The following is a 25,743-nucleotide window of genomic DNA, read 5'->3' on the forward strand; positions in this document are numbered from 1 at the left end:
GCATGTAAGAGAGATTGTGAATGCAATAAGGAAGCTCACCAGACACCTGGACTATGCAGACGACATCTGTCTTATCTCTCATAGACTCGGCGGGTTTTCAGCAACAACTGCCTGAGAATCATATGTGGGATTCTGGCCAAACAGAATAGCCAACACAGAGCTGTGGCGCGTTACGAGCGCGCCCGCGATACACACCCAAAAAGGAAGAAGAAACGGATGTGTATAAGGCACGCTCTCAGGAAAAACCCTAGTAGCATAGTAAGGATGGCACTGGACTGGAACCCCCAAGGAAGCAGGAGGGTAGGAAGGCCATGAGCAACATGGAGAATAACCGCTCAACAAGAACTTGCCCAAATAAACATCACATGGGAAAATGCTAAACAGACAGCACAAAACAGAGTTAGATGGAAGGCTCTCGCAGAAGCCCTAAGTTCCCGAGAGAATAAGAAGGAATTTAAAAAAAAAACAAGAGAGAACGCTATAGTCGAGTTCCCCGAATATCTGATACCCGTTAATCAGCTGGTGAAAGTGCAAAGGAGAAATTTCCACACTGACTGTTGTTGGCGGTTTGTGGGCGTGGCAAAAAGATTTTTGGCAAATTGAGAAAAATGTACAAAACTAACAAATATGTGAAAAAATATCAACAACATTTCCAAAAGTGTGGGCGTGGCAGTATTGACTGATTTTTGGTTGTGCAAAACACTTTTTGGCAAATCTATAGAAATTTACAAGACTAACATAAAAATATCAACGTATTGTTCAGAAGTGTGGGCTTGCATTTTTGGGCAGTTTTTGGGCGAGTGGGTGTGGCAACATAAGTTAACAAACTTGCGCTGCGTCTATGTCTCTGGAGTCTACATGATAAATTTTTCATTTTTGTATTAGTCTTGTAAATTTCTATCGATTTGCCAAAAAACTTTTTGCCACGCCCACTCTCACGCCCACAAACCGCCAAAAACTTTGAGTTCGGCGAATAAACAAACATTTTTTAATACGAAGAGACTGTCAATTAAATAGATGTATGTGGCTCTAATAATTTCTCTATGTGCTCTTTAAATAATTTTAAAGTCTACATCGCTTTCAAAATTGGAAATGTTTCTTTGTTTCTACTGTTTCAAGTAAAATTTGTTTTGCTTTTTCAAATTTCATTACATTACATTGAATTGTGTTAATTGTCATTGGTCATTGAGTTTTCTATAATTAATAACAACTTTATACATAATTTTACCAGAAGCATCCGTTTTTTTGGTACAACCCAGGTTGAACTATTATATGGTAAATTACTTTCCCTAATTAATCCCTGATTAAGCATTTTCTTTACTTGGTTTTCGACTTCAATTTCGTGCATTTGAGCAAGTAGGTACTGTTTCAAATAAGTCGACTCGGCTATTGATCCTGATCAAGAATATACATACTTTATATGGTCGGAAACGCTTCCTTCTGCCTGTTACATACTTTTCAACGAATCTAGTATACCCTTTTACTCTACGAGTAACGGGTATAATGACCATTTGCTGTTAAAACTTTAAATCTAGTATTTTAAATTAGAATTTATATCCAGTATTTTAAATTGTAGAGCCTGTGTCTATAAGGCATTTGTACGTGCAACCTTTGTATGATATTTGTTGTAGTTGAGGGTATGTACCGTATGACGATTTGTGCTGGGAAAGGACTTTTGTGAATAATTGGTTTTGTGATCATGAATGGGTTGGGTTTGAAATAATTTGGTACGTGCCCCATAGGTTGGCTGTTACGCATCTGCTGTGTGTAGGTTGGTCTAAATAGTTGCATGTATTGATTAAAATTATATTGAAAGGGCTAAGAATATTGTGAATAACTTGGTCGTTATTAGGTTTGAGTATTTGTATTGAATTTGAGTGATTTAGAATTCTGATTAGGATTTAAGTTTTTTAAGCTTTTCCGAAATTTTATTTAATTCCAAAGTTAATATGTTCTTCAAAACAATTTCCTAATTTTGTGCAATAGTAATTAACTTTCTGTAATATCATGAAAAATATATAGTGAATATTTGTATTGGTTGTTGTGTAGGAAAAAGACACCCTTTTTCCACTCTTCATCTACCTTTGTAGATTCGTGAAGTTCTATGCGTTTCTTATTGCATTATTTCCGCTCAATGTCACATTTACCGTTTTATGTATATGTAGACTTCGAGCTTTCCTGGTACAAGTACTTTGCATATGATGCATAGGCATGGTATGATCTGTTCACTGCTTCAAGTAATAACTAATAATAACTCGGTCCAATTGTAAGAAGGTCGAACATTTTGCGACAATTCGACGAAGCAAAACTGAAGCAAATTCTGGATCTTTTCTCGACAAAGAAGAGACCCTTTCAAAGGAAATTCAAGTGACGGTTGCAACGACGACGCAAGAGCAACAGTGAGACTAGTAGAAAGTCTTTCGACGTGCACGTGAAAGTTCTTGAGCATTTTGAAGACGTGTTGAAACAAGAGATTTCTGTGGTGAAATTCCGCATTGAAGAGCGGATAGAGCTGGCGAAAGAAACGACGAATTTCAAAGCACCGAAAACGAGAGGACAACGACAACGAGAGAAGCAACGAAAACGAGAGAACAACGACAACAAGAGAAGCAGCGAAAACGAGAGGGCAACGACAACGACAAATCAAATGGAGGAGATCATATGACGCAAAAACAAAAGAGGCAAGATTCGGAGCTGGCAATATTGCAACAACTTATTTTTCACAGCGACGAGTACATGAGTACACATTTTTGAACAAATCGACGAAATAACGAAGAGCAGTAATCCGTAACGCAATACGGAGCAAGGTTACGGCGAGGACAAATTTCGCAACGCAGAACTTTAAAACGACGACATTGAAGAGCTGAGAAGAGCGGCGGAAGAGAGTCGTAACCACTGGTTGGGTGAGCGAGAGTCTTGAACAAATTGGTTTTTAAAAATTGTTTAATTTTTTTTTGATTTTCATTGTTTAACATTTAAATTAATTTGTAAACGGCTTACGCACTAACATGGATGCTAGACAAATTCTCGAATTGACCGCGCCTTTTTTAAAAGCAAAATTAACGGAATTGGGTTTGGATACCAATGGGCGAAAAAAGGCTTTGCAGGGCAGATTATTTGAACACTATGGCATAGATCCGCCGCCAAGCTTTATATCAAAAGCACAAACCAATTAGAGGGTGGGTCGAGTTACAGCGCGCGTTAAAAGATGAGTTCGGTAAAAAATTATGCTCGGCTGAGATTCATAAGCTGCTGCGGCAAAGGCAAAAACAACCAAAAGAAACATGTATTGAGTTTTTGTACAGCATGATGGAGATCAGCAAATCGATGTCTAAGTTTAGAGCTTAGTTTCGCATGTTGTAGAGGGCATACCGGATAACAGGATAAATAAGGCTGGGCTGTATCGCGCAAAAACTATCAGAGAGCTAAAGGACGAAATTTCTATTTTCGAAAAGATAAAGGGAAAATGAATTAATAAGGAAATGGTTAAGACAGAGGTGGCAAAGAGGTTCGCAACGCAGAACTTAAAAACGACGACATTGAAGAGACGAGAAGAGCGGCGGAAGAGAGTCGTAACTACTGGTTGGGTGAGCGAGAGTCTTGAACAAATTGGTTTTTAAAAATTGTTTAATTTTTTTTGGATTTTCATTGTTTAACATTTAAATTAATTTTTAAACGGCTTACGCACTAACATGGATGCTAGACAAATTCTCGAATTGACCGCGCCTTTTTTAAAAGCAAAATTAACGGAATTGGGTTTGGATACCAATGGGCGAAAAAAGGCTTTGCATGACAGATTATTTGAACACTATGGCATAGATCCGCCGCCAAGCCTTATATCAAAAGCACAAACCAATTAGAGGGTGGGTCGAGTTACAGCGCGCGTTAAAAGATGAGTTCGGTAAAAAATTATGCTCGGCTGAGATTCATAAGCTGCTGCGGCAAAGGCAAAAACAACCAAAAGAAACATGTATTGAGCATGATGGAGATCAGCAAATCGATGTCTTAGTTTAGAGCTTAGTTTCGCATGTTGTAGAGGGCATACCGGATAACAGGATAAATAAGGCTGGGCTGTATCGCGAAAAAACTATCAGAGAGCTAAAGGACGAAATTTCTATTTTCGAAAAGATAAAAGGAAAATGAATTAATAAGGAAATGGTTAAGACAGAGGTGGCAGAGGTGTGCTCTGACGTCTTCGCTTCCAGCCCAACCGATTGACAATTCTTCTTCTACGTGAAGTTAGATCTGCCAGTTTCCCTTTAGCAAATTGCCCTGTTTGTAATGCACACCCGGTTTCTGCTGTTATTCATCACTTGGATCTTGACACTGCACAGTGGTTGCGCCCATAGGCCAAAAATGAAAAAAAAAATGTTTCCAAATATTTACGAAAAGTAACCAGATTGTCTCAAAAATTTCCAAATATGTGTATGGCAAAACCGTTTTGACTTAACTCTAACGGGACATTCTAAAAATATAGTGTAAAGGGAGAACAACTGTTAATTTTTGCAGCACAGCGGAGTTTTGATTTTCGTCGCAACAAAAGTGAATTTCAAAGTGGTCAAACGTGCGATTAATAGGTCCAATTTTAATAATTTAAAATGAATTTTAAAGTTTCAGGTATTTACTTTAATAAACTCATATTGTCAAATTCATTGAATTGATTTATCATATTTGGTGAATTTTTGATGGATTATACCTTTTTTGTGTATTATGTGAACGTCATTTTCCTAGTTTAAGTAAACTTTTAGATATATTGCCCCCCGATCCCCCTTTAATGTGTGCTATCACGGTATTTGTTAATGTAGTCAATTTAAGGAAATAAAAATCGTAAGTCTAGCTGCAAATATTTGCAAACATACGTGTAAACAATAATAAACTCAAGCTGTCTTGCAGTCTTCAAGGTAAAGTTTTCGCCGTATTTTGCTGCTTGTTGTTACGCGTTAAAAATAAAGTGTTTTTAAAATGGAATCTTTTAATATTACAAATAAAGGTATTTACTGTAACTTTTTGCAGTTTTAGAGTTTCTGACGTGTTGTTTTAGTTTATTAAGTGATTGTGAAACCTGTGTCTTTTTAAGTATTAAAAGTATTCAAGAGTGATGGGCACCTGATAGCACGATGAAATTAATTTTAAAATTCTGGTCAATGTTTATAGAAAATGTTTAAAAAAATTTCAGCTGCAGAAATTTGCAGATGGCTAAGTTATCTTACACAAAAAATATACACGGGCCTGCCATTATTGAAAATGCTCTCATATCGATCGGCGAGTTGTCAGAGGAAGCTGCTGAATCCAGAAATAAGGATACGAAAAAATTTCGACAACAAACACCGATTTATTTTACCGTCTATTAATAACTTCAGATCCTTTAGTAACGGGACAGCGAAAATTGCCACCTAAACACAAATCAATTTAAAAACAAGAGAGAACGCTATAGTCGAGTTCCCCGACTATCTGATATCCGTTACTCAGCTATTGGAAGTGCGAAGGAGAGTCTTCAACACTGACAGTTTTTGGCGGTTTGTGGGCGTGGCAACAAGTTTTTTGGCAAATCGATAGAAATTTACAAGACCAATACAAAAATGAAAAAATTTCAGAACATTTTTCAAAAGTGTGGGCGTGTCAGCTTTGGGCGGTTTGTGGGCGTTAGAGTGGGCGTGGCCAAAAGTTTTTTGGCAAATCGATAGAAATTAACAAGACTAATACAAAAATGAAAAAATATCAAAACCTTTTTCAAAAGTGTGGGCGTGGCAGTTTTGGGCGTTAGAGTGGGCGTGGCAACATGAATCGACAAACTTGCGCTGCGTCTATGTCTCTGGAGTCTGTATGCCGAATCTCAACTTTCTAGCTTTTGTAGTTCCTGAGATCTCAGCGTTCATACGGACGGACAGACAGACGGACAGACGGACATGGCCAGATCGACTCGGCTATTGATCCTAATAAAGAGTATATATACTTTATATGGTCGGAAACGCTTCCTTCTGCCTGCTACATACTTTTCAACGAATCTAGTATACCCTTTTACTCTACGAGTAACGGGTATAAAAATCTGTTTTCTTTTTGTTATTGTAACATTATTATATACGTCTTTATTAAATATTTTGCTTAATATTTAAATGCGAAATCGATGTTCCTTAGTATTTCTTGATATATATATTATCCTTTTGTTGGATTTTTACTTTATAAAAAACATTTTTTAAAACATTTACAAATGTAAATCCGGGTCCAGGAGATCGGCATAGCAACAGCGAAGACGGATGGAATGCGAAAAGAGTCAAGGGCGGTCAGTTCAAACTGTAAACACGATTTTGCACACGATTTTTTCGTGGTGGCTTTTCAAGTGGCTCCAGGCTCTCTCGAAATTTTGTTCAAAAGCCAGAGAGCGGAGAGCTCTAGAGCCAGCAGCTCTCTTGTACGTATACAGCGACAGCTGACCACTGTATTGGTGCACACGTATGCACATGCATTGTAAAAATGACAAAATATGCCCTTCATTTTAGAAGTTCTTAGACTTTAAATCTATATTATTTTTTATAAATTGCCACCACTTAAAAACTCTAGTTTTGCATTGCCTTAACATAACAATTATTTAAATTCAACATAGAAATAATAATAGCACAATCTATGTACCTAATAATGCATAATAATTTTCAAATATTTTATATTAGAATAGTTTTCATTAGAGTATTCAGCGTGCGACGTGTGAAAAATTTAAGACGTCAATGATTCTTCGGTGCTTATGTCCGCACTTCGTGCATCAATGAAATCAATTTGGCAATAAAGAGTTCCATATTTTTATTTATTTTATAAATAATATTTTAGTTTATAAATTATTTTTATGAAATATTTTAAATGTAATTTCTTTTTGTTTGTTGTTCTTTGTTTTAAATTACAGTAGTTTTAATAATTTACATTGTATACGTTTTAATTATTTACTATAGTTATTTAGTCAAATTACTAGTATAAAAACCAATTTTCAGTATTTAAAATGCAAATAAGATTCACTTAAATTATTTTTTTATATTTTATTTTGATATTTTTAAAAAAGCGCGCAATTATGGGTGGTAAGAAATGCTCTACGAGTAACGTCTATAAAAAACTTCTTTCAAACCATAAGAGTTACGAATTACGAAATTGACCAAAACATTAATCAAATTTGTTTCTTAGATCAAAATTGATTTCGGCCCTAAAATCGTCTTCTAGCATAAGCACGCACACATGCACACGATCCCCTTTATTGTTTTTACTCATACAAGCAAGACAATTCTATCTTTAGATTTTAACGCTCTCGATTTTAGGCGAGCGAAAAGAGAGCAATTTTGGCCGTCACCAAAAAAGTGGCTGCATAGTGCAAAACCAATGTATCGCCGTTACGCATCTTGTTATTATAATGTCTTTGGTTGGACCTTGTACCCGAGCGAGCCGTGCGCAGAAAAGGAAATAGCGGGCTTCCGGCGGCCCATAAAAGAGACGGCGCAGGCGCAGCTCGGGACAGTCGATCAAGGAAGTGCGCGGAGAACAACACAGTTGTTCAGGAAAAGGACAGTCAGAGAATGAAGTGCGCGGAGAGTAACACGGTCGATCAGTGAAAGTACAGCGGAATAGTGAAAAAGTGAAGTGCGCAGAACAGGACCCGGAACAACAAGCTAAAGTACAAATGAGCGTCGAAACGGACATCCGAAGAGGATCTCCGCAAGCAAGGACCAGCGAAGGACAAGCAAACACCAGGACCTAGCGTGGTCAGAAAGGGACGGTGGAGTCTTTGGTCGCAAAGGTAGTTCGGGGAGGAGCGTTAGCTTGTCTCACGGACGATACACCCAGCCCCTTAACATCCTAAGCCCCGGTCGAGCCCGCAGGTTGGTCCTTTGGCAAGGGCGACGAGTGCCTGGCTTACGCAAGAAGGGACGGTGGAGTCTTTGGTCGACAAAGGTGGTACGGGAAGAAGCTCTAGCTTATCTCACGGACAATACACCGTGTCCCCATAACATCCTAAGCACCAGTCGAGCCGGCACGGATTCTCTGTCGAGAGCGAGGCGGGACCAGCGAAGCAGGACGACGAAGGAGCGACGACGCGCATCCGAAGGCGAGGATCACTGGATTCTCTTTGTCAAGCGTCACTGAATAAAGGTGGTTTAAATCAGGAACTCTGTCTTCTTTTTGGTCGGGCAATCACACACATCATAAATTAGGTAGGACGAACAAACAAACTCTCTGAGCTAGCCGTTGCAACCCGTAGCGAGCAGAAATCAAGAAATCAGTTCGTTACAGCACCTACATCTGCAACCGAGCAGCTGAAATATTGAATAACTTTCCTAGTAGTTTCTGGAACCATGTTTACACATAAGACAATCATGCAGATTGCGCCTCTCGAGGACTTTATCCATCCAGCTTTGGAGATCTGTCTGACCAAACCAGTCTACGATTGGCCACCGTCCACAAACAAGTCGAAAGTACACAATTTGAAGTACGAAGTTTAATCCAATAAATATTATACAAACAGATGCACTACTGGCGTTTCAGTTGCAAACACAGGTTTTTCTGATTAGTATATTAATGTAATCTTCACTCACCTGAACATAAATAAGAAAATCTGTAAGATGAATTTCGAAATCAACATTTGACGCTTCTTTGCAGAATGCTCTTAGGTTTCTTTTATAAGGTGTCTCCATGAAGATCTGCAGTAGTTTGTAGTTCGGCGTTTTGGGTTTAAATTCCAAGAATAGTCCTAATTCGAGGGTAGGCCCATCTTCGATGTTTGGAAATCCCAAAGATCGCTCCAAGTAGGATCTGTTGTCGCACATCATTAGTTTGCTATAGTGACATCTCTATATAGGATTGACCTATTATAATAGGATTTGTCCTTCTAGCTCAAGTGGGAGCGAAGCTGAACGCAGAGAAAGGTATAATCCGTTATGGTTCTGTTTTTACAAAGCTGCAGCATGGCAGTTGCGATAATGTAAATTGCCGTACCAGAATCTGTAAAAGTTTAACACTTCTTTTGCCACAATTTGCACAAGCGATGATAAGCCGATATACTATACTATACCCGCATCCCAATGTTGTGTCTGAGTTTGTATAGCGAGAAATTACAGATTTATTGCAAAAATGCATTATTAGAACTTCAAGGTCGCCTTACGACAACCCAACATGGGTTGTGGACAAAAAAGCCCATGATGATCTGGGGAATAAGAATAAGCGAAAAAACCATCGCTGACAAGTACCCAATGCCAATTATGCCCATGATACTGGCAAGTTTAGGAAAAGCTAAATACTTTACAACGTTAGATTTAAAGTCCGGCTATGACCAGATATACTTTGCCGAGCATGACCGCGAGAAGACCTCCTTCTCGACAGTATGAGTTTTGTCGAGGACGTTCTGTTTGATGCGGGAAGCATCTTTCAAAGAGCGATCGACGGTCCTAGAAGAAAGAATTGGCAAATTATGCTTCGTTTACGTAGATGACGTCAATATTTTTTCTGAAATTGAAAAAGACCTTGTTTAAAAAAGCCTATGTGATGCCAACATGAAGGTGTCAAACGAAAAAACACACATTTTTAAGCAAAGTCTGGGATTAATTGTTACCAATGGTGATGCAAAAACCGACCCAAAAAAATCTTTATGAACTGAGGTTATTTTTAGGTCTAGCCAGTTACTATCGTTGTTTCGTTAAAGACTTTGCTGCAATCACGAGGCCTTTTGCTGAAAGGAGAAAATGGCTTCATCAGCAAACACATGTCCAAGAAAACTCCTATTGACTTCGGTGACTTACAGAGAGCTGTATTCAAGAGGTTGAGAAATGTCAGATACCCTGATTTCAGGAACCCGTTCGATCTAACAACGGATGCCTCCGCGAACGGTATCGGCGCGGTTCTATCGAAAGATAACGGACCTATTACAATGAACTTATAACCCTCAAAGAAAGCGAGTCACACTATGCCATGAATGAAAGAGAGCTTTTGCCCATAGTGTGGGCCTTAGGCACTCGCGATATCAACATTTATAAAGACCACCAGCCATTAACACTCTCGGTGTCCGATCGGAATCCAAATCCGAAGACATTTTTAGAAGGCATACGAGCACTTCAAGGAATATCTAGACTAGACTAAAAATGCGTCGAGCCGGATTTTCGCCGGAACAAGAACTGGAGCGTATAAATTAACAACTAAAAGACCACTCGATATATATGATTCAGCAACTAAGTCGTTTTATATAAACAGTTCCCTAGCAACTAAGTAGTTTTGTACAAACAATGCTGACGCGCCCAAAATGAGTTCAGCGCTCTGCGCTAAGAACGTCCAGCAGTATATGCATGGAATGCAGAGTCGACTTTATGGCGTGATGCTAGGGTAGACTTATGTTTTGAAATATTTTTTGCTCCGGCTTCAGCCGTAATAACATTGTCTTAATATTGCTACAATTACTGAGCCACAAGGCCAGCGATTAGAGAGTAACGTAACTCTCCAACGTAATCATCATAAAACTTGTTATAATCGAACGACATTATTGTGATTGGATCCATTCTCCAGGAGCACGTGCGGAATTTACGAAAGGTGTTCCGACGCTTCTCTTGAAGCCAGTCTCCGTCTCAACCGACACAAGTAGCAGTTCTTCCAGAGGAGAATACGATATCGTGGCCACTGGATCAGCTAGGCCGGGATCAAAACAGACCCTAACAAGATTGTAGCCATCCGGGAGCTGAAACCGCGGAGGAACCCAAAGGGGCTTTGCTGTTGCCTCGGCATAGTGTTTTGGTATTGACGGTTCGTGCCAAATTTCGCCGGCGTGGTCGAGTCAATAACTGCTCTCCTCAAAAAGGATCGGATGTGGGAATAGACGACGAAACGGGAGCAGGCCTTTCAAGGGCTGAAGGATTTGTCACCGAGGCAACGATTCTTGTATGCCCAGATTTCGAGGAGAAATTTTTGCTACAATCAGAAGCCAGCGAATATGGTATTGGCGCCGTGCTCACCCATACCATAGACAAACAGGAACAGGAAAGGCCGCTGGCTGAATACCGTCAAACGGAATTATTCCGTCACAGGAAAGGAATACCTTGTGATAGTTTGGGCTGTCTGCAAGATGCGCTGCTACCTCGAAGGATACAAATTTGAGGTACCTACTGACCACCTGAATTCATTCAGCAAGTGGGTTGAACTCATACCCAAGCGCCGAGCAACCGTGCCATATCTGGAACGAGCCTTTCGGGAACGGTGTGAGGAGTCTTAAAACTTCTAATCCGGGTGCACGGGAGCGGTCTAGCAACATCAAAGAAGACCTGGAAAGTGCGAGAAGCCAAGGGCCGCCAGGTCAAATGGGAAATAATGAACCTTAAGCACCGGCAAAGCGGAGAGATCGTGAACTAACGGTACCGCGCTGGGCCTTGGTCTCAAACCAGCCAAGGGCACAGAGGTCGAACGGTAACGGTGCGGAAAAGGGGAAAATAGCGGGATCCCCACGGCCTATCAAGGGACGTCAGTGAGAATACACGGATAGCTACTCCCGGGATAAGTGAACAGTCAGCGAGAACACGCAGGAGGAAAGCCGCCAGTGAGTGTCGAAGCGGACACCCAAGGAGGATCAGTGCAAGTGAAGGGAAAGAGCCCTAGCCCTAACACCCTAAGCCCCATTAAGCCCCATAATATCCTAAGTGACCACCAATCGACGACAACACGCCAAGTTCATCCGACAAGCTAGGAGCAGGCATGGCCTACCGGCGCCCCGCCACCACTAATCGAAAATTTTAAGCTTCTCACAGCCCATGAAATTCGAAATTGCCGCACGAGGTCGTAAGATTTGCGGGAACAAGGATTCGATGACCGGGATCGCCGACTATCGATGAAATCGAGACCCGATCAGCAGATGTCGACATTCAGAAACTGTGCAAACGACCATGACCAGAGGAACCATGAAGTTCACTCCGGTGGAGTTCCGTATTGGAGGGTTGGTTACTCACGCCACCAAGCCCCACGACTGGGGCGCAAATCCTCGCCCCCCGGAAATTCCCTCGGAGCGGTATAGGAGGACGAGGGCATGGCTGTCTCCGGCAATGGAGGCACTACCGACGCTGAGGGAGACCGAAGGAAACGCCTCGGTGATATAGATCTCAGATGACGAAGATCCCAAAAGGCCCACTGTTGCGACCTGGCCCAGTGGGCCAAGGAGGATTGGACATTACTAGACAGCCCTGTGATTAATCGGAATGTAATCAATCGAACTGAACCCATATAAATATGGGTTCGCATACGCATTTAAAAAAAATATATTTCATTTTACCAATAATTTCGACGAACTGTATAGGCTTAATTATTTAGAAGTACGAGTTTCCATTACCTCGAGATTGGTAAGCTTGACCTTCTGAGCCGCCAAGGCCAGGCAAGGTATTGTAATAATCGCCTTGCCCACTGCTCCGTTGCTGTTCCATTGGAGAGCTAAAAAGAGCTACATAAATTTCAGGAATACGTTGTAGATATACATACTAAAGCCCGTTTCGAGAGTTCATTTCACGAAGCATTTTTGTGTATCGTAAGGGACTGCGATAGCCAGGACCTCCGAGCGAAGCGGATCCGCCATTAAAATTTGAAGACCCTTGTTCGCAGTAACTCTGCTGCTGGCTATATCCGCGGTCACTGCTCGTTTGATTGTAGAACATTTCAAAACCCTTTAAAAGCATAAATTCATTGGAAATGCAATGAAAAATTTGTTGTATACTTACCTCACCGCCTTGGCCATAACCATCGTATTGCATACCATTTCCGTATTCCATTACTACAAATTTAGAAAAAAAATATAGAACTTGGACTTTTTTAAATTTTAACAATTTTTTTTGTCGTTTTTTAGAGTTGTTTACAGTCCGAAACCTGAAATGAAACTGTAAAAAACTCATAAAATGGTTGGAAGGTTCAAAAAATCAAATTTCATTTTTTCCATAGATAGGGTGATGAGAAAAAAGAGACATTTTTAATTATTTTTGCGAGGATAATTTTATAAAAGTAAGAAACGTATACTTCCACCTACATAAATGTGTTTACTGCTTATAAAGTAAATAATACCGTTAATCGTTTGCAGTACGCGTATCACTCCGATCGATTGTTTCCGAATTAATACATTAATACATCAATAAATACATTGAAAGTGTCTATAAAAATATAACCAGTATCATTTAAAAAGGAAGGAATCGGACTTCGGCAAGCCGAAGCCTATTAAACTTTGGAGTGATTTTTTATTAAACAAGAGAGAACGCTATAGTCGAGTTCCCCGACTATCTGATACCCGTTACTCAGCTAGTAGAAGTGCGAAGGAGAGACTTCAGCACTGACAGTTTTTTGCGGTTTGTGTGCGTTAGAGTAGGCGTGGCAAAAAGTTTTTTGGCACATCGATAGAAATTTACAAGACCAATACAAAACTGAAAAAATATCTAAACATTTTTCAAAAGTGTGGGTGTGGCAGCTTCGGGCGGTTTGTGGGCGTTAGAGTGGGCGTGGCAAAAAGTTTTTTGGCAAATCGATAGAAATTTACAAGACGAATACAAAAATAAAAAAATATCAAAACATTTTTCAAAAGTGTGGGCGTGGCAGCTTGTGCGGTTTTTGGGCGTTAGAGTGGGCGTGGCAACATGAAACTTGCGCTGCGTCTATTACTCTGGAGTCTGTATGCCGAATCTCAACTTTCTAGATTTTGTAGTTGCTGAGATCTCGACGTTCATACGGACGGACAGACGGGCAGACAGACGGACGGACAGACAGACGGACGGACAGACGGACACGGCCAGATCGACTCGACTATTGATCCTGATCAAGAATATATATACTTTATATGGTCGGAAACGCTTCCTTCCTCCTGTTACATACTTTTCAACGAATCTAGTATACCCTTTTACTCTACGAGTAACGGGTATAAAAACACCTAAGGAAATTATTGTTAAATATTGTAAACAAAAAAAAGAACATCCGGACCTTGAAACTAATGTCAAGGAAAATATTCAACCAGAAAACAATGTTATGATATATCCAAATTCAACGACCTGAGGACAGGCCAAATTCAATGATTGGGGGAGTGACATATCCATAAGACTTAAGCACATGCCTACACAATAATACACATACAACATGCACACCCAAACACACCCTACACTACTCTGGATGTACCCAAAAGATACCAGATTAGTCACCCACTGGTAGACTAAACATCCGTTGCCTAATTTAAGCATTCCTTGCTTAAGCCCTCGCATCATCGTCACGTTCCCACGTTCAAGTCTCGGACTCGCAATCCCGAACTACAGAAGTATTAGATGTCAATAAACAAAATTATAAGAATCTAAGAGCACTTGTATCCAAGAGCGAATGCACTTGAATCCAAGAGAAATGCAAAGACAATTAAAGTCAGCAACTCCAAAGCTCACTCTCTTCATTTGATCAGTCTAAAGTCCATATTAGAAAAGCTCGAAACCGAGGCTTGAACGTCAATCAAATCAGAGTAATTATCAGAGTTCAGTTTGAGGCCTAATTATAATCGGTCGGTGTTCTTCTCAACTATAAATATTGTAATCATTCAGTAAAATAAAATTATATTTGTTTGTACATATGAGTATTGCAATTATTTAATTATATTTATGTCTAGAAAGACGACCTTTACGTAGTGTGTATTCTTTTTATACCCGTTACTCGTAGAGTAATAGGGTATACTAGATTCGTTGAAAAGTATGTAACAGGCAGAAGGAAGCGTTTCCGACCATATAAAGTATATATATTCTTGAGTCGATCTGGCCATGTCCGTCTGTCCGTATGAACGTCGAGATCTCAGGAACTAAAAAAGCTAGAAAGTTGAGATTAGGCACACAGACTCCAGAGACATAGACGCAGCGCAAGTTAATGTTCATGTTGCCACGCCCACAAACCGCCCAAAACTGCCACGCCCACACTTTTGAAAAATGTTATGATATTTTTTCATTTTTGTATTGGTCTTGTAAATTTCTATCGATTTGCCAAAAAACTTTTTGCCACGCCCACTCTAACGCCCACAAACCGCCCAAAGCTGCCACGCCCACACTTTTGAAAAATGTTTTGATATTTTTCAGTTTTGTATTAGTCTTGTTAATTTTAATTGATTTTGCCACGCCCACTCGAACGCCCACAAAACGCCAAAAACTATCAGTATGAAAATTTCTCCTTTGCACTTCCACCAGCTGAGTAACGGGTATTAGATAGTCGGGGAACTCGACTATAGCGTTCTCTCTTGTTTTGTTTGTGTATATTACGTTAATGGTCAGTTTACAAATTATTGGTCCACGAATGTATGTGTATACATAATCCTATCCGTAGCAACACCCAGGATCCAACTCGTCGAGATCTCATCGCTCCGGATTAAAGTTTGAAGGAACACTGTTCCTTTATTTTTCTATAATTTTGTATATATGCATATATTCTTGTGCCAAATTTATTTTCATACGATTATTAAATACACGTATATTTTTGTAATAATGATAACCAAAGGGTGTCCGGTATAAAAAAATATATTTTATTGTTAGGCCATAAATTTCATTTTTTTTTTTTAATTCCTTCTTATTCCTCTCGGGAACTTAGGGCTTCTACGAGAGCCTAACTCTCTCCTATTTGTTTCGGTAATCGATAATCGATGGCCAGATGCGGCTTATCCCACCGAACGTCATCGGGAAGTGGCGTCTACGGTGATGTTGCTAGTCGTAGAAAAGCGAACAGTCTGGTAAGGCAATGCTGGGTGTTGTTGCTGTTCGCAGAACACAGGGTGCACTTGGTAACTATGTGGTGGAGCCCGTTTTACTCCATATAGCGTGGAGAGGGGGTGAGGCGGTTTGGCAACAGTAAGCTGCCGAATATTGTTGCATTAGGCATTATGGATGGAAGAATACTTTCTAAAAGCTAGAAAAGTATCCACTACACTACGAGGCCCCCGTTATATTTCATTAATAGACATTAAATTTTCAATGTTCAATATTGTTTAAATAAAAATAACTTTTCAGCGGCGAGTATCCGCCTGGTATTTTGTTATGCAAAGACAAGAACCCTCAGAGCGACGTTTGTACGACGCCCCCGTCGCCCACCCCGACGGCGGGGATTCCGCCCACACCCAGACCACGGCACTGTCCACCCATACCTCCACCCAACCCAGTGATGGTGCCGACCGCCTGTCCGCCCACGACTCCACCCACCCGCAGCCCCAGGACCCCGTGGGAATAAGGGACCACCCGATCTCACACGCCACAGTGTCGCACCAAGTGCGGGAGTTGGCCGAAGGAGGCACGCGGTAGCGGCAACGGGTAATCACCAAGACGTGGCCAATTGAGGACGAGGAAGCGAAGGAGGAAGAGGCGCCGGTCCATGGCGGCTGGGCTACGCCAACGCCCGACACCGCGGCGGCGGCGGAGTTGGAGAAGGGGCCATGGGTGTGGCCTCCACCCGTGGGCAACCAGAGGCCCGTACTCCAGAGGCAGGCATCCGCTCCGGCGGTGGGAATGCGGAAAAAAGAGTGAAGAAAGGAGTGGCATCACGGAAATGAAAATCTACGACATAATTTGAAAAGGAGGAACCGGGAATACACTGAAAGGAGATCGGCGCTGTGGAACTCAAGACAGAGCTGTGAGCGTCGACGGGATCTCAGGAATTTTCCGTAGTAACTGCAAGGCCGAATTTAAATTTTCCCGAAGACAGGGGAAGGTGTTAGGAGTTAAAACACTTGTGCGTAATGCAGATGGCATGAGGAGGGCCTGCCGTTGCCATATACGCAACAAGTCAGAGCGTAATAACGGCAGTGCGAAACCGAGGAGAGAGTTTGGGGACTCTGAACCTATAGAAAGAGAGTTTGGAGAGACAGAAGGTTTGAAGGAGAATAACGGTATAAGTTGGACTTTGGACCGGGTCAACGGTAAAACCGTGGACTTTGGATCCGGAGACTGGAGACTAGAGGAATGAACCGTTAAAGGAGGCCTATATAAGCAGACAGAACGCTGGAAGCTGGACAGTCAAGGAGAACGAGTATAGAAGTCAACAACGTGAAGAAACAAAATCAGCAGAGGAGCTACAGCCGTGGTAGTCAGTAAGGAACATGATCGCTACGTCAAGACGTTCGGGACAAGGAAAGTCTCCGAATCGAGAAGCAGGTAGCTGAGGAACAATACGACGAAGCACGGTTACTTCGGAAGCATTCAACAGGCGGGGTCGGCCCCCAAGAAAGGTACCGAAGAGGCGACTGGAATTGTGGGGTAGACCCGGTCGCCTGTGTCGGAGGCTGCGTACGATTGCCTGGTGTGTCCGTGCGATCCGAGCAGGCGTGATACCGGCGCCACCAGTCCGAACACCAGGAGTTTGCCTTGGGGATCGCAGCCGTTAACTGCCGTGATCCCGCATACTACGACAATTCTCAGTCCAAGTGATGGGCACCCAACGACACGGTCCGCGCCACTCAGGACGACGAGAGCGGCGAGACAGCAGAACGAGGCCGCTGAGCAGACCATCCAGCACTACGACGGGAGAGCAGATACGTCCAGATAATCACATTGTAAAGCTAAGCAAGAATAAAGACCCAAGAAACGAAAACTGCAAGAGTCGTTACTGGTAACTGGGTGATCACGTTTAAAGCTAAGCAAGAATAAATACCCAAGAAACAAAAACTGGAAGTGTTTTTACTGGTAACTGGGTGATCACGTTTTAATATAAATTTGGTGAGACGAACACACGAAATCTACTGAGCTAGCCGCACGTATTCCGTAGCGAGCAGACCAATAAAATCAGTTCGATACAACAGACTTGAAGAAAAACTTCAATCCTACAGAAGTCTCAAGATGGGCGGCTTAACAGATATGAACAGTGTATAGGGCAAAACAATTCGTCAATGAAAACTTTCCTACTACCAAGCATAACATGACAGCCGGCCAAACAATTAAACAATGAATAAGTGAACCGGTGCATTTCTTTTTATGTGGATATCAGCAAAGACAAAAATAACAGCAGTGACTTTTCCAAACAAGTGCACAATTCAAGTAATGCGAGTCCAGTATAAAAAAAATATTTTATTGTTAGGCCATATATTTCATTCATTGACATTAAATTTTCAATGTTCAATATTGTTTAAATAAAAAAAACTTTTCAGCGGCGAGTATCCACCTTGTTTTTTTTTATGCAAAGACAAGAGCCCTCAGAGCGACGTTTGTAGGCGTGGATAGCCAACAATTTTTGTTGACGTGTGCACCGCTGCTCGGTGATGAATTCGATACACCCCGCTTAAAACAAATTATGGTCCACTTAGTTCCAAAAAGTTTTTTGGCAAATCGATAGAAATTTATAATACCAATACAAAAATGAAAAAATATCGAATTATTTTTCAAAAGTGTGGGCGTGGCAGTTTTGGGCGTTTTGTGTGCGTTAGAGTGGGCGTGGCAACATGAATCGCCATACCGATGACATACCGTTAAACGGAATGTGGCCGAAACATTGCCGGATCGTTTTACGATCAAGCTACAGCTTGTGGGGCAGTGAGAACTGCTGACTGACGAACTTTTACAGGCACTACTAATATTTATTCTCGTTATGTTGGAGAGGTGAGGGGCTTACCAAGATCCCACTACCCAAAATCGACGAGTCCTGAGTCTTTACGCAGGACACGGGCACTAATATGCCGACGTAAAAGATTGCTCATACACAAGATCATTTTTTTTGGCGAAGAAAACACAGGATGTGGTGGATAAATCTTCTTTCGTTTCAAAGCTGAATGTTTTGGGACAACACAATTCCCCACAACTTTAAGTACCTTAAGGAGGGAAATGGGCAATTCTCCAGAAAGTACAACCACCTCCAAAAAAAATTCGAAGTCTATAAAAGTGGGGTTTTTCACGTATATATAAAAAACAAGAGAGAACGCTATAGTCGAGTTCCCCGACTATCTTATACCCGTTACTCAGCTAGTGTAAGTGCGAAGGACAGTTTTTGGCGGTTTGTGGGCGTTAGAGTGGGCGAGGCAACCTGAATCGACAAACTTGCGCTGCGTCTATGTCCCTGGAGTCTGTATACTTAATCTCAACTTTCTAGCTTTTGTAGTTCCTGAGATCTCGACGTTCATACGGACAGACGGACAGACGGACGGACAGACGGACATGGCCAGATCGACTCGGCTACTGATCCTGATCAAGAATATATATACTTTATATGGTCGGAAACGCTTCCTTCTGCCTGTTACATACTTTTCAACGAATCTAGTATACCCTTTTACTCTACGAGTAACGGGTATAATAAAGTAAATTTAAGTAATATAAGCATTTTTGTCATTTAATCGTAAACCATTTTAAAATATTTCAAATGCAAGGCCCAAGACCTTAACACCAATTATAGTGCTAACCAAGAGCTATACGTTTTAAACTATTTAAAATTAAGTCTTGGTACATGTTTTCATTTTAGTTTGAATGCGTACAAATGTCTCATGCGACATCAGAGAATTACCCATATCCTAATCCAATCGATAAGTGACCACTCGTCACTTTGATATAACCGCACACCGTATGGTCAGAGGGTAGCTCTCAATGCCTTTCAGAAGGTTATTTTAACACATTTTACGAGCTTAGAGCGCTCGGCTCGACGCCTTCCGAATTTACAGCAGCAGAGACTTTACACGATGCACTTTGGGGCCAACGACCACTTTTTGTGGCATTAGTTAATAACTCGAGAACGAAGCAAAATATTTAAGTTCTTTTTTGATTTATAATTGGCGTGGTCCTGCCATCAAACAAAAAAAAATAAACACAATTTTTTTTTCATTGTACAAAAAAAATTTTGTTGACCTAAAAAATTAAAAATATAATCTTAAGATAAACCAATAAAGTTAAAATGGAGGATGCTTACCTTGTTTTTGAAAAATATCGAAGTTTTACTTCTTGCTTCACAGCTTTTTTTCTTAAAAAATAGTATAAATTAGTTTGTAAAACTAATGTTACTTGTCGTCTCTGTTTTCCATTTCTCGAACAATTTTTTCATTTCGAGATTAGACCGTAAAAAGTTATATTTCGGGAAAATTGTCCAAAAGTGTACAATAACATATACTAAAAATTGATAACTCTACAACATATAATAGGTTTTAGAAGTGGAGGAAGCCGTAGAGCAACTTTGCTGCTCTATTTAAAAATTAGAATACACTACAAATGTTGTGTTTTAAAAGGGTTAGTACTTACAGGAGATTATAAGAACACCAGAGTTAATTTCGACAATCGACGATCACAAACACATATTACAAAGCATTAGGATTGGACTGCATGTTAAAAGTATCACTTTTAACAAGTGTTTACACACTTTTTGTAACTTAAAACTTGCAAGATTTTTCAGCGATTAACAAAAAATCTTTTATCGGTGTTTTAGAGAAAACGAAATACCTGACTAAAAAGCTTTTAACTAAACAGTAGCGCCTTCTGTTAAAATTTCAAGTACGTAACATGATAGATTGATGTTTCTTGAATACATTCCAAATAAAAACAAGAGAGAACGCTATAGTCGAGTTCCCCGACTATCTGATACCCGTTACACAGATAGTGACAGTGCGAAGGAGAGTCTTCAACACTGACAGTTTTTGGCGGTTTGTGGGCGTTAGAGTGGGCGTGGCCAAATGTTTTTTGGCAAATAGATAGAAATTTACAAGACTAATACAAAAATGAAAAAACATCAAAACATTATTCAAAAGTGTGGGCGTGGCAGTTTTGGGCGGTTTGTGGGCGTTAGAGTGGGCGTGGCAAAAAGTTTTTTGGCAAATCGATAGAAATTTACAAGACTAATACAAAAATGAAAAAGTATCTAAACATTTTTCAAAAGTGTGGGCGTGGCAGCTACGGCCGGTTTGTGGGCGTGGCAAAACGTTATTTGGCAAATCGGTAGAAATTTACAAGACCAATACAAAAATGAAAAAATATCAAAACATTTTTCAAAAGTGTGGGCGTGGTAGCTTTGGGCGGTTTGTGGGCGTAAGAGTGGGCGTGGCAAAAAGTTTTTTGACAAATCGATAGAAATTTACAACACCAATACAAAAATGAAAAAATATAAAACCTTTTTTTAAAAGGTGTGGGCGTGCCATTTTTGGGCGGTTTGTGGGCTTTAGAGTGGGCGTGGCAGCATGGTTCGACAAACTTGCGCTGCGTCTATGTCCGTTTTGTAGTTCCTGAGATCTCGACGTTCATTCGGACAGACAGACGGACGGACAGAGTGACATGGCCAAATCGACTCGGCTATTGATCCTGATCAAGAATATATAGTGACATATTCATTTCTTCATACGACATATTTATCTTCATATAAAAAAGCTAAAGCCGATCTTTTGGAAAGCTTCACTCTCCAAAAGCCTCATAAATAACATTCCCCCAAGATACGAACCGCTTAACGGTAACGAGCTTAATGATCTGTTAAGCTTGACATATAAAGCTAAGTAGAACTTAAAAGGCTTATGTTAATCCTCTGTAAAAGGTTTGCTGGGCCGAAAGAATACATTTGTAAATTAGTTCTTAACTGACCTCTGGTGAAACTTATTCAAATATAGATCATAAAAAAGGAAAATATATTTTTTTCATTAAATCTATCACCAAAAAAGTTTATTGGCGCAGTCGGTAGGATGGACAACTTTAAGAGACGCCCTAATCACGGAATTCAAGACTCAGACGCCCCTGGAGGAACTACTAGGAAGATTGTATCGCACACCTTTTAAGGGTAACTTACGTCTATTCTGTGAACAATTAGAAGATAAGTCCAGTGTAATTTATAAATAAGTTAGCATTAGAGAATGATCGACATAATATGGTGGTTTATACACAAGCAATGGCAACCACAATAAAAAATACAATTCAACGCTCACTCCCCGATAGGTTGTTCATGACCTTAGCGAGGTATGACATTTCAACCGTTCAAAAATTAAGGCAAACCACCCAACAAGAAGGTCTATACGAAGACCCAATTTCAAAAACATTCGATAGTCAGCCAAAACTTAACTCAAATTCACCTAACACCTATAAACATACAAACATTAACCAAATCAAAAACACTCACCCCAACCAACGATTCATTCGCCCCTTTATTCCATTAAATCCCACACAGACCCAAAACACTAACGTAAACAATTAAACCCCTCTTAGACAAATTCCTCCGACCAGACAACAGCAACTTAATCAGTACAGAAATTTATACAACGGATTCAGAACAGACTTACTTCAGGACCGTCAAAACGACACCCGAAACTACTATCAGCCCCCCCAACAACCAAGAGTGCCAAATAAGCGTTTTAGAGAAAGCAGCGAACAATCGCGTATGCAGACAAATGAAAATTTTCACCAGCACGAATTAGATTACGATAACGAAACTGAACACTACATTAATAACGACGAACAGTTCCACGAAGATCAATTACAGAATACTCAGACAGAATTGTTTACAGATCAGCAATATCAACAAGCTGAAAATTTTCCAATACCAGCCTGGGATCCCACCAATACATAGAGATCGTGTTTAATAACCACAGATATAGATGCATAGTTGATACTGGCTCTTCGATAAACTTGATGAGCTCAAACTTTTTCAATCTTCAAGTTAAAGATAAACAAATACCTGTCCGAAGTATGGCAGGCTATTCTAAATTAAATAAATATGTAGACCTTCCAGCCAACGGTCTTTTTCAACAAACGCAAAAATTCTATATTCATTAATTTTCACCTTATTATGATATTCTGTTAGGAAGAAAAATACTAATGGAGAATAACGGTTTAATAGACTACTCTCGGAAAGAAACAATAATTAACGAAAGAACATTCATTCACAAAGAACTAGATCCATGTGATGAGAACTCTTCGGAAAACTTTAATGCACTCTTACAAGAAAACAACTTTACATCAGAAATAAACTATGCCATGGACAACAACATAGACTCAGAACACACATACAGACTAGAACATTTAAATAGTGAGGAAAAATACAGACTTACAAATTTATTAAAAGATTTTAATGACATTCAATATTCCAAAAATAAAAACCTTACATTCACAAGTATAATACGTCACGATATAAAAACCTCTCATGAAAACCCAGTTTACAAAAGACCATACTCGTATCCGTTTTCCTACAAAGCAGAAGTAAATAAGCAAATTGAGGAAATGTTAAAACAAGGCATTATACGCGAAAGCGACTTCCCTTATTGCAGTCCATTATGGATTGTCCCCAAAAAGATGGATGCCTCTGGCAAGCCGAAATTCAGGTTGGTCGTGGACTATCGAAATCTAAATGAAATAACAACAAGAGAGAACGCTATAGTCGAGTTCCCCGACTATCTGATACCCGTTACTCAGCTAGTGGATGTGCAAAGAAGAAATTTCAACACTGACAGTTTTTGGCGGTTTTGTGGGCGTTAGAGTGGGCGTGGCAAAAAGTTTTTTGGCAAATTGGTAGAAATTTACAAGACTAATACAAAAATGAAAAAATATAAAAAACATTTTTCAAAAGTGTGGGCGTGGCTGCTTTGGGCGGTTTGTGGGCGTTAGAGTGGGCGTGGCAAAAAGTTTTTTGGCAAATCGATAAAAATTTACAAGACTAATACAAAAATGAAAAAATATCAAAACATTTTTCAAAAGTGTGGGCGTGACAGTTTTGGGCGGTTTGTGGGCGTTAGAGTGGGCGTGGCAACATGAATCGACAAACTTGCGCTGCTTCTATGTCTCTGGAGTCTGTATGTTTAATCTCAACTTTCTAGCTTTTGTAGTTCCTAAGATCTCAGCGTTCATACGGACGGACAGACGAACGGACATGGCCAGATCGACTCGGCTATTGATCCTGATCAAGAATATATATACTTTATATGGTCGGAAACGCTTCCTTCTGCCTGTTACATACTTTTCAACGAATCTAGTATACCCTTTTACTCTACGAGTAACGGGTATAACTACAACGTTGGCGAATTAGACTTAGCAAATATAATTTCAAAATCAAATATTTAGAAGGTAAACTTAATCATGTAGTAGACGCTTTATCTCGCGTCAAAATTGAAGAAAACATGGTAGGCGAAGAAGAAAATATTTCAACAGCAGCAACAATACACAGTTCATCAGAAAGCAACGAAACCTACATTGAAATTATAGAAAAACCCATAAACTATTTTGCAAGACAAATGGAATTTATAAAAGATAGCGTAAACCAAGTAGAGACAACGAAATACTTTTCCAAAATAAAGCTAACCATCAAATACACTGACATGACCCTGACAAAGGCAAAAGATATCCTTATTAAATACTTCTTAAATATTAGCAGTGTTATTTACCTGGAAAACGATAAAGACTTTTTAGTTTTTCAAAAAGCATATCGCGAAACCATTAACCCACATAGTAACGTGCAAATTTTGAAAAGTATTATAATGTTAAAAGACATAAAATCTTATCCTGAATTTAAAGAATTCATTATTACTCAACATTCTAAATTGTTACACCCTGGTATTGAAAAAATGATACGATTATTTAAAGAAACTCACTATTTTCCCGATTATAATAAACTAATTGAAAATAAACTAAATAAACTATAATCAACTAAACTATTGAAAAAATGATACGATTATTTAAAGAAACTCACTATTTTCCCGATTATAATAAACTAATTCAAAACATTATCAATGATTGTGAAGTCTGTAACCTTGCAAAGACAGAACATAGACCAACAAAACTAGTTTTCGAAATAACTCCAGAGACAAATAACCCACGCGAAATTTATGTTATTGACTTTTATGCTATTGACAACAAACAGTATTTATCTTGTATAGACGTTTATTCAAAATTAGCTTCACTTATTAAAACAAACAGTAGAGATTGGTTAGAGGCAAAACGAGCCCTTACTAGAATTTTTAACGACATGGGTATAAATATCGAAAAAGAAACAGAGACAAAAACAGAAATAGCTGAAATTGCAAATCCAGTACCACACTTATATCCAGAAATAATCGCTTGAGGACAAGCTAATATCTAAAAGGTGGGGGAGAGACATATTCATTTCTTCATACGACATATTCACCCTTCATATAAAAAAGCTAAAGCCGATCTTTTGGAAAGCTTCACTCTCCAAAAGCCTCATAAATAACATTCCCCCAAGATACGAACCGCTTAACGGTAACGAGCTTAATGATCTGTTAAGCTTGACATATAAAGCTAAGTAGAACTTAAAAGGCTTATGTTAATCCTCTGTAAAAGGTTTGCTGGGCCGAAAGAATACATTTGTAAATTAGTTCTTAACTCACCTCTGGTGAAACTTATTCAAATAAAGATCATAAAAAAGGAAAATATATTTTTTTCATTAAATCTATCACCAAAAAAGTTTATTATATATATTTATATGTACTTTATATATACTTTATATGGTCGGAAATGCTTCCTTCTGCCTGTTACATACTTTTCAACGAATCTAATTTACCCTTTTACTCTACGAGTAACGGGTATAACAAGAGAGAACGCTATAGTCGAGTTTCCCGACTATCTAATACCCGTTACTCAGCTAGTGGAAGTGCGAAGGAGGTTTTCAACACTGACAGTTTTTGGCGGTTTGTGGGCGTTAGAGTGGGCGTGGCAAAAAGTTTTTGGCAAATCGATAGAAATTTACAAGACTAATACAAAAATGAAAAAATATCAAAACATTTTTCAAAAGTGTTTGCGTGGCAGCATCGGGCGGTTTGTGGGCGTTAGAGTGGGCGTGGCAAAAAGTTTTTTGGCAAATCGATACAAATTTACT

The 25,743-nt window shown here is 39.7% G+C and overlaps 2 protein-coding genes across 5 annotated transcripts in view; one reads left to right on the forward strand and one right to left on the reverse strand.

Annotated features, from left to right (window-relative positions):
* Positions 1–12,866, reverse strand: part of LOC120445266 — a 53,763-nt gene extending 40,897 nt beyond the window's left edge. Inside the window, exons 1-4 of one of the 4 annotated variants that reach the window (XR_005615732.1) lie at positions 12,711–12,866; positions 12,475–12,656; positions 12,272–12,426; positions 11,952–12,182 (exon numbers count right to left, since the gene is read on the reverse strand). Coding sequence is in view for 2 of the 4 variants with exons in the window: in XM_039625565.1 (XP_039481499.1) it covers positions 12,306–12,426; positions 12,475–12,656; positions 12,711–12,761 (354 nt within the window). In the remaining 2 variants the exon portion in view is untranslated. Of the gene's footprint in view, positions 1–11,736; positions 12,213–12,239; positions 12,427–12,474; positions 12,657–12,710 lie in introns of those variants that run through there. The other 3 variants (XR_005615733.1, XM_039625565.1, XM_039625564.1) reach the window with 3 other exon arrangements.
* The window catches only part of LOC120445269, a 56,187-nt gene that overhangs the window by 11,137 nt on the left and 19,307 nt on the right, over positions 1–25,743 (forward strand). The window lies entirely within an intron of this gene.

The sequence above is a fragment of the Drosophila santomea genome, chromosome 2R (genome assembly GCF_016746245.2).
Source record: "Drosophila santomea strain STO CAGO 1482 chromosome 2R, Prin_Dsan_1.1, whole genome shotgun sequence".
NCBI lineage: Eukaryota > Metazoa > Arthropoda > Insecta > Diptera > Drosophilidae > Drosophila > Drosophila santomea.